The sequence below is a fragment of the Suricata suricatta genome, chromosome 10, assembly GCF_006229205.1.
Source record: "Suricata suricatta isolate VVHF042 chromosome 10, meerkat_22Aug2017_6uvM2_HiC, whole genome shotgun sequence".
NCBI lineage: Eukaryota > Metazoa > Chordata > Mammalia > Carnivora > Herpestidae > Suricata > Suricata suricatta.
In genome coordinates, this window is record NC_043709.1 from 15,125,197 (window position 1) to 15,133,964 (window position 8,768).

Genomic DNA, 8,768 nt, shown 5'->3' on the forward strand with positions numbered 1-8,768 from the left:
GGGCTGCGCTTTGTCGCGCTCCGAGGCGAGCGCGCGGAAGGCCCAGGAGGCGCGCGCCGGCCCGCCGGCCTCCCCCGACGGGGCCATTGTCTTAGCCCCGCACTTGAGGAGTATTTTGGGGAAACTGGAGGAATATATTACCGACTCGGTGCGCGGAACAAAGGGGCGCGTTTCCTCAGGTCACGCTGAAGTGGCCCCAAGGCAGACCGCTAGAGCCCGGCCCCTGCAAAACTGTTCTCCCGGGCCGAAGGCACTTTGCGGGGATTTTCCTTTTAAGAGTAGGGGACGGAGGCCTGGCTCCCCGGCCTCTCTGATCCTGGACGCTCCGACTTCGTCCCAGCACTTGCTGCGATTCGGTTGTTGGAGCCTTTTCAGAATGAAATATTAAGTAATAACACGCGTGGTTTCCACTCGCACGCAATCTGCTGGAAAAGGAGCAGAATCGAACTGCTCCTGGGAGTGTTCGTCTCCGCTAGCGGGGAGAAAGGACCTTTACATAACAAGGGAAACTCTGAAGAAAAGCTAATTGGATTAAGTTCTCTGGAAGGGAGGTGAGGGGAGGCTCCTGGACCGGACCGCGCGACGCTGCACTTCCCTTGTCGGTTTTGCAACTCCGAGTGAAATGTCACCTGGTGCGCCGCGTGTCATTTCTTCACGCTGCCAGTTCCCAAGACTTTTAATTTTGATTTCAGGATGGCGATCTGGGGAGGTCTCTGAATTTTGAAAGAGGGAGGGGGGCGCATATGGAAAAGATTTCTGCTTTCACAACCAGTTTGGAGTCTCTGCAGTTGGAGTAAAAGTGGCCAGGTGCCTCCGCGACCACCAGTTACATCGAAGACAGAAAACAGAACGTTCCCACAACCCCACAGCTCTACCCCAGGACGCACCAGAAGTTCCAGTCATGTGGACAGGGCAGTTGAAACCCCCAATTGGGTCTTGGCGGGTGTGGGGTGCTGAGAGATTCCCAAGTCCCTACGTGAGTCCCTTGGAAATACTTGGTCACAAACAATGCAGATGTGGGTGTAATTTTGTTCAAAGATGTTCACCTCTAAATTTGGGGTGCCCGGGAGGTGAGTAGTGGAGCAATTGCTTGACATAAAAATATAGAGGGGGGGGCTCTTTTCCTTCTGTGGAGCCTTCTTTACCGCCAGCAGAGAGCACCCAGGCAGGGCCCTCCACGTACCCGCAGCCGGGCACAAGCAGCAGGCGACACCTCTCCTTAGCTCGGTTACCTTATACTGGAGGGAAGACTGCGGGGCTCAGCTTTTCCCCGCTCTCAGGGGGCCCACACCCACTCAATGGGAGAGTGACTTGGCTCTTGGGATCAAAGACAGGCCCTGGAAAAACCAAAGATCCCCCTGGCCCGAGGGGTTGGGTATCCTGGCCACCAGGGCCTCGGCAGAAGCGTGGAGGGGCCGAAAACCTCTTCATGGACCGAAGAAAGACCATCTGGGTCGAGGCCCGGATGACCTCTACCCCCACCCCACATGCAATTCCAGCCTGCTTCGGAGAGAGGTGGGGAAACATTCTGGTGGTGTTTATTTGCTCCAGGGAAGGGACGCCTGTGTGCTAAGGGATGGCAGAGGCTGGAAGGCACTTGTTGCTCCGCGCTGCAAAGCCCTGCCGCAGATGCTCCTGGGCACCGTCCCCAGCATCTCGTTAAGCTGCCGCCTCGGCCCAGGCTGCGCTCACCGCCCTGCTTCTGCCTCTCCCCAACCTTCTCTCCCCCAGAATCCCCAAGGCTGCATCCGAGCCCGTGAGTGGGGCCGGTTGGGGACAGCGGTTGGGAAGTGGGGGAGGACTTCAGAGAACTTCCACCTGGAAGAGGCGTAGGCAGCATCGCTTAGATCTACAAGTTTGGCGGCTCGTCAAGGTGCTAGAAGTGGACGGTGGAGAAAGCTCTACCGGAGAACGGCGACGCTCGGCTTTTTCGTTGGAAGAGACTCCTTGGTTTCCCTCCGCAGTTGTTACGGATTGCCGCGACCCCAGAACCTGACGCCCACAGCCCTCAAGGTGCCTAGCAGTCTGCAGACCCTGACGCCAGGCCTCGCCGGCACTGCGTTCTGTCCTCCTGCCCCCCCCCCGCCCCCCAGCAGAGTCACAGCCCCGCAGCAGAGCGCATGGTCCGATGCCCCTTCCGGGCAAGGAGGTTACACTCCGCCTCGGACGGCCCGGGGCTCCCACCTCCCGACCCGGCGCAGATTCCCTAGGACCACCGTGTTCGCCGCTGCCACTCCCTCCAGCTGCGCGTCTCCACCAGTCGGAGCCTCCGTTCCCACCTCCCTGGCGCTGCGCGAAGCCATCGCCCTCCCCCGCCTCTGGGGAGTTCCGCTCGGCTTCCTGGCCCTAGTCACTAGCCTCAGCGCGCACCGCTATTCCGGGGCCCCCAACCCCGGGGGAGGAGCCGGGCCCGGAGGGGGCGGTCGGCCCGCAAAGTTTCTGCAAGCGGCACCTCGAGCTCGCCGCGAGCCAGAGAATCTTTACGTAACTTTGTGTTCAGGGCAAGCAAAAGCGCGCTCCTCCGCGCGCGCGCGCGCGCGCACACACACACACATTTACACAATCACACGCTTACACACACTCACACACACACACACACTTCCACGTATCCACTTACATCGCACATAGCGAAGGACTGAAAACTTGTGCACGCTCCCCGTTATTTCCTAGGGTTCCACTGTCAAGTTGATCCTTCTGAACTTTTTGCAACTCTTTCTGAAGTTCCCCTTCTCCCTTTTCTTTCCCCGCCAAGGTCTCCCCCCCAACCCCCACCAGTAGGACTGACCTGTGGAATCCATGTCGGGTTCCTCCAGTAACCCACAATGCATGCTCTTCCCATGGACAGCACGGGCGCCCCCCAAAAGTCCTGATGTTTGGGGATCCCCTGTGCTAGAGATGCCCAGGGAGGAAGGGAGTGAGAAGGAGAGAGACGTAGAGAGTGCAAGGGCAAAAGGATAGAGGAGGAAAGGAAAAGGAAGGAAAGAAGAAAGAAAAGAGAAAGAAGAAAGAGGAGAGAGAGAGAGAGAGAGAGAGAGAGAGAGAGAGAGAGAGAGAGAGAGAGAGAAGGGAGAGCACAGAGAAGGGGGAGAGAGAAAGAGCGAGCGAGCGAGGGGACACTCAGTAATCCAGCCGGGCAAAGCCAAACCCGTCAAAATGTTTGCGGATGTTTCATGGGAAAAAGCATCATTTTATAGGAGCCCCGATGGGAGCAATGTCATTGATAGGCCAGCCGGCCTGATGAATGGCCGCTCGTCAGATGGGGCCGTGGCGAGGCGCACTGTGAAGCCCATTGTGGGCCTGTTTTGAATAAGAAAAGCCGCCTCCGAAAAGGGGGGCTCAGAGCGACGCAATCCCAGCCCTCCGACTTCCCCCTTCTATTATAGCATTAGCAACGTTTTTCTTATTTAAAGTTCCAGAGGCCTTCTCCAGCCTTCGCCCGGCACTCATTATAGGCGAAATCAAAATTGGCTTAGATGTGGCCCCCTCCTCCCTCTCCACCCCTCCCCCGATCGAGCCGGGCGGGGCGGTGAGGGGAGGCAGGGGACTCCGGGGAGCCTGGGGAGTCGCCTACGCGGCCACGAGTGGACCCCACTCCTTTTCCTCTCCTCTTGTGCCGCCCCCTCCCGGTTTGGTCTCGGGTCAGATTTTTAGTGGGGGCCCGGGGAATGCGGGGGGAGGTATGCCTCGACTTCCTTCCACGCGGATCCGCGGACACGCGTGGAGGAGTGGAGCGAGCTGAGGGTGAAGGTGTGGGTAGAGACTTAAGACGCCAGCCCCAAGCTGGGCGGCGAGAAGGCCACTGGGCAGGGAGGATGTGAGGGGCTGACTCGTCTCCTCCAGAACTTTCTGTCTTCCTCTGGTTTTATCTGTCTCCTTCACTGAGTCTGTCTCCGTCTCTGCTTCTCTCCCCATCTCTGTCTCTCACTCTCCTCCCGGCCTCTGGGTCCCTCTATTTCTCCTGTTTTGGCTGCCTATCTTTCTGTCCAGCCCCTGCCCCCACGTCTCTTTGTCTCTCCCTAGGACTCTGCCCCTCTGTCTCTATCCCCCTTGGTCTCTCTGACACCCCCCTCCCCGCCTCTTCCCGTAACTCTGTCAGTCTGTCTGTGTCCCAGACCCTCCCTCCCTCCTTCCCTCCTCCCGCCCTCGCCCCCGCCCCCCAGCCAGCCGCGAAGTTTGTGAGAAGACCGGCGTCCAAGTGGGGACGCGGTTTTCCCAGGGACCCCCTCCCCGGCTGAGTTTAAAGTGCAGAAAGAGGGGGGCGAGGAGCTGGGGGGCTGGAAGTGGAAGTGGGGGGGCAGGCTGCGTCTCCGCGGGCCCCGATAAAGTGGCTGTTCGCGGGCCGGCAGCGCTGTGATTAGAATATGAATGGGGCTCGGCAGGCGGAAGAGAAAGGCGGATTACCCCGGGTGCTTTGACCATGGACAGAGGCAGCGCCGGCCGGGCCGCGGAAGGGGCGGGGCGGCCGGGAGGGGTCCCTAACGCCGGGCTAGGGGGGTCTCTAACCCAGGTCCCCAAGCTGGGCGCGCCTACCCGCGGCCCCTCGAAAAGGCCCCCAGTCTGCCCTCCCCAAGAAGGGCTAAGTGGGACAATGTGGGGGGAGGGGGCACAGGGGGACAGCACGTGCCGAGTTAAGGTCACGGTGCGGGAGGAAGGAGGCGGCGCAGAACGCAGGCTGGACAGAGCCTGGGTTGGGCATATTTCAGAGTCCTGGGTTCGAATTCTGACTCGGTAAAATCCTTCTGGGACTTGGCTTCCTTGTCTGTAAAATGGGGCAAAGATGTCCCCTCTCAAAATTAAAGGGAAGAGTAAACGACGCAGTGTTCCCTCTTCTTGCGGCTCTCTCCCAGCACGTCGCCGCGTGGCCCGCTCCTTCCCACCACCCTGGTCTCAGCTAAGTGTCGTCTCCTCGGAAGAGCTGTGCCTGAGCACTCTGTGCGGGCCCCCTCTTGCTCCGGCTGCTGCCCCATTCATTACCCGTTTGTTTCTGCAGGAACCTTGTTCACAGCCACAAGCTCGAGGCCCAGAACAGAGCCTGGCATTCATTCCAGCTGAAACGGTTGGTGACCGGAAAGCGGTCGATGAAAACCTATGGTGACGGAAGGCGACAGTGGCGATCACCGAACGTCGTCGTGGTGTGCATGGCGGTGAAGACAGGATTCTCTAGAACCCTGGATTTCTCCTGAGCGAAATGGGTGAATGATAGAAAACGTCCCTCTGCTGGCTGCCAGGTCCAATTCGGAGGTAGAAGACAGGTCCAAAGCTTGACCAGTGCTTGCAGTGCAACCACTTGGAGTGCTGGGTGTCCCCAGGAGAATTCTTGAGGGATGCTGGGAGGCCAAGGCGGCCTGTTATTAAAGCCGTTGTTATTATTCTAATTGTAATTATACATGGGAAAGAGAGGTGGGGTGAGGTGGGGTGGGTTGGAGAGAAAAGTGAGGAGAAAGAACTCGAAGGTGGGCAGAGGGGAGCTGGTGCATGCCGGTCCCTGCCCTGTGCTATCTAACCTGGGATGGCACTAGCTGTCCACCCTGACAGCAGACAGTGCCTGGGAGCTTGAAAAAATGGAAACAAGCGGGTATTCATTCATTCCTCACCAAATTTTTATTGTGCACCTACTATGTGCCCAGCATTGAACAAAGTAGACTTTTTTAAAAAATCTCTGCCTTCCTGGAACCTACACTGGAATGGAGAGATAGATAATAGGTAAAGTATGTAACTAGACTGTATAGGTTGTCGAGGAGTGATGAGTGCTATGCAGCAGGGGGGCTGGGCAGGACCTCTATGCGGTGGTAACACTTGGTTTAAAAACAGTGGTATCTAGGGGCTGGCAACACGAACATGTTCATTTATGGAAATTCACGAAGGTATGTAACGATTTTATGCATTTTTCTGAATGTATTTCGAACTTCAATAAAATGCTTATTCAGATTCAATGCTAATCTCATTATAGTAATAGCTATGATTATGTATGGACTGTGCCTCCACAGCGATAGGCATTTCCATGCACTATCTCATTTAATCTATACAGTACAACTAACATATGATTATTGTCCACACTTCTCAGAGGAAGACAATTGGGGTTCAGTGTGGCTCTCTTGCCTTGGACACAAAAATGAACGATGCAGTTTTTATTCTCCAGAGCTCAAAATCTAAAGTAAATATAGAAAGGCCTGCCTGCTGTGGGGAGAGTGTGGGTATGGTGGGGACCAAGAAAGGAGATAGGAAAATAAGCCTAGGAGGCTAGTTCCCCAGGAGGAAATGATGATTAAGCCAGGAGCCGAATTCTGCAGGCAAGTGAGGAGGTTAAGGAGTGTTACAGATGACAGTAAGGACAAGAAGGGGGCATATCAGGTATGTCTAAGGACTGGAGCCTGCCATGGCCACACATGCCCACAGGAACGAGGGGTACTGGGCAATTTCCTGGGGAGGTAGGCGAGGATCAGATTGGGAGGATCATGCTAAGAAATGTATCCCAGATGGGTGCTGAGCATACAGGACTTGATTTGTGGTCAAGTCGTGTCCACAGGATGGCACTTGTTGCTAGAGGTGGAGATCATTGAGAAAGAAGAGATCACGAAGGTCTGAAATAGAGACTTTGCATTGGGGACAGGAAGAGGTGACTCATCCACCTCTTCCTGGATGTGGCCAGTGAGGGGCCAGTGAGGGGCACAGAAGGGTGGTGTCCAGTTTTCTGGCTGGACCATTCACAGAGATCATCCAGTGGCGGGGGGCTGGCAGTGATGGGAGGGTAGGATTAGGGATTTGGCAGCAAGGGGCAGGTGACTTGAAGTGCTCATAAAACTTTCCAAGTAGTCCACGAGCAGGCAGTCCCACAAAGGCGTGGAGTTGGCACTGCTAGTATAGACCTGGGAGGCTGCTAGAGCCCTTGGAGTGGATGCATGAGCAGCACAGAAGGGGACGGTGCAGGACTGGTCACTCTCAGGTCACCTGGTATGCCCTCTGCCTGCACTGCTGCAACCTCCCTGGTGCCCTGTCCTTCCTGATCCTGACATTTTATTGTAACTGTTCGCCTGTCTGGTGTTTTCTTTTCTCTAACCAGCTTACCACCATCTAAAATTGTTTGTTGCCTTGTTCATTGTATGCCTCTCCACATCAGAATGCGAGCCTCAGGAGGGCTAGGACCTTGTCTTTCCTGCTCACTACTGTCACCTCTGTCTCTGGACAGCATTTACTGACCACCACGCACAGTCCATCTGTTGGCCTGACTGGAAGCAGGTGACACAGATCCACAAGAGCACAGGATGGTGGGTTTTCTTGAGCGGCGAAGCCACTAGACATGAGATTTACACTTTGCATGGTACTGAAATGTTCTTAGTTATTCTAAGTAAAGATCAGAGCCCTGCTCAACAAATTCTAAAAATGAAATCTAAAGAACAATATCTTCTCTTTAAAATCTCCCAAATATCTACACATCTATATTTTAGAGTTGCATTACTGTTGGGTCTATGCCTGGATCACCTTCAGTTGAGAAACTTCTGCAGAGTTAATACTTTACTCTTTCCTCCCTCCCTCCCTCCCTCCCTCCCTCCCTTCCTTCCTTCCTTCCTTCCTTCCTTCTTTCCTTCCTCGTTCCCTCACTTCTTTCCTTTATTCTCTCTTTCCTTCCCTTTCTCTCTCTCCTCCCCCCACCCTTTCTCTTTCTTTCTTGCTCTGAGTAGAGGTTCAGAGGTGAACAAGATAGCCAAGTGTCCTCCTCTCCCCTCCACCTCCTGGAGTTTACATTCTATTGGAAGAGACAATAAACGAACTAAGATAAACAATATTCCTGCCTTCATGGATCTTACATTATAGTAAAGACATGAGTTTCAGCCTTATGTTTGTTAATGATTTAATTTGCTAATTAGGTAAGTAATAATTTCAGTAAATGTTGCCTGAGCACCTTCTATGTACCTCTGCGAGGTGTGGGGATAAATAGTCTGATATGATTGTGTTTATCTTAAGTTGCATTGGTTCAGTGAAGGAGAAAGTCAAGAGCTATAAAACAGCTCAATAAATACTCTACAAGAGAGGCACCTGGGGCTGCTATGGGAGGAAGGCCCCCCCACCAAGCTCACTCTGGAAGCACCTGAAGGCTAAATTAATTTCTGCCCACTACTGTGTTTTATAGTAGGAAAATTCAAATGGATATATGCAGAGTTTTTAAAGGGTAGCAGTTTGCTTTCTTGCCTTCTAAGTCATTGGACAGGTTCTTAAATGCTGGTGTGCAGCAGAATCAGCTGGAGAACCTGTTAACAATACACACTGGTGAGTCCTGTCCTCAGGGATTCAGATTCGGAAGGTCTGCAGTGGGCTCAGTAATATGTACTTAAAACATTTTTATTATTATTACAAAATTTCAAACAAATGTAAAAGATGGAATAGTACCATGAGCCTCCATGAACTGATAAGGTCACTTCAATTATTATCAAATGTCCTCACTGTTGTTTCATCTGTGATTCCATCCTATCGTCCTCCTACCCACACACATTAATAGTTTAATTTTGATGCAAATTGCAGACATCATAAACTTTCACCCACAAATACTCTTAATATATGCCTTTTAAATAGAAGCTTACAAAATCACTGTCATATTACCATTATCACACCTAAAATACCAACAATAATACCATAACCATCAAAAATTCACTGTTCAAATTAGCCTCATTGCCTGAAATTTTTTTAAAGTTGGTCCAACATCCAATCCAGATCCACACAATGCATTTCACTGCTATGTCTCTTAAATCTCTTTAAATCTGGAGATTTCCCCT

At 53.4% G+C, this 8,768-nt stretch overlaps 1 protein-coding gene across 1 annotated transcript in view; it reads right to left on the reverse strand.

Annotated features, from left to right (window-relative positions):
- The window catches only part of RFX4 (regulatory factor X4), a 158,793-nt gene extending 155,866 nt beyond the window's left edge, over nt 1-2,927 (reverse strand). The window contains exon 1 of the mRNA XM_029953171.1: nt 2,786-2,927. Within this exon, the coding sequence (XP_029809031.1) occupies nt 2,786-2,828 (43 nt within the window). The 5' untranslated portion in view covers nt 2,829-2,927. The remainder of the gene's footprint in view (nt 1-2,785) is intronic.
- Between the last annotated feature and the right edge of the window lie 5,841 nt (nt 2,928-8,768).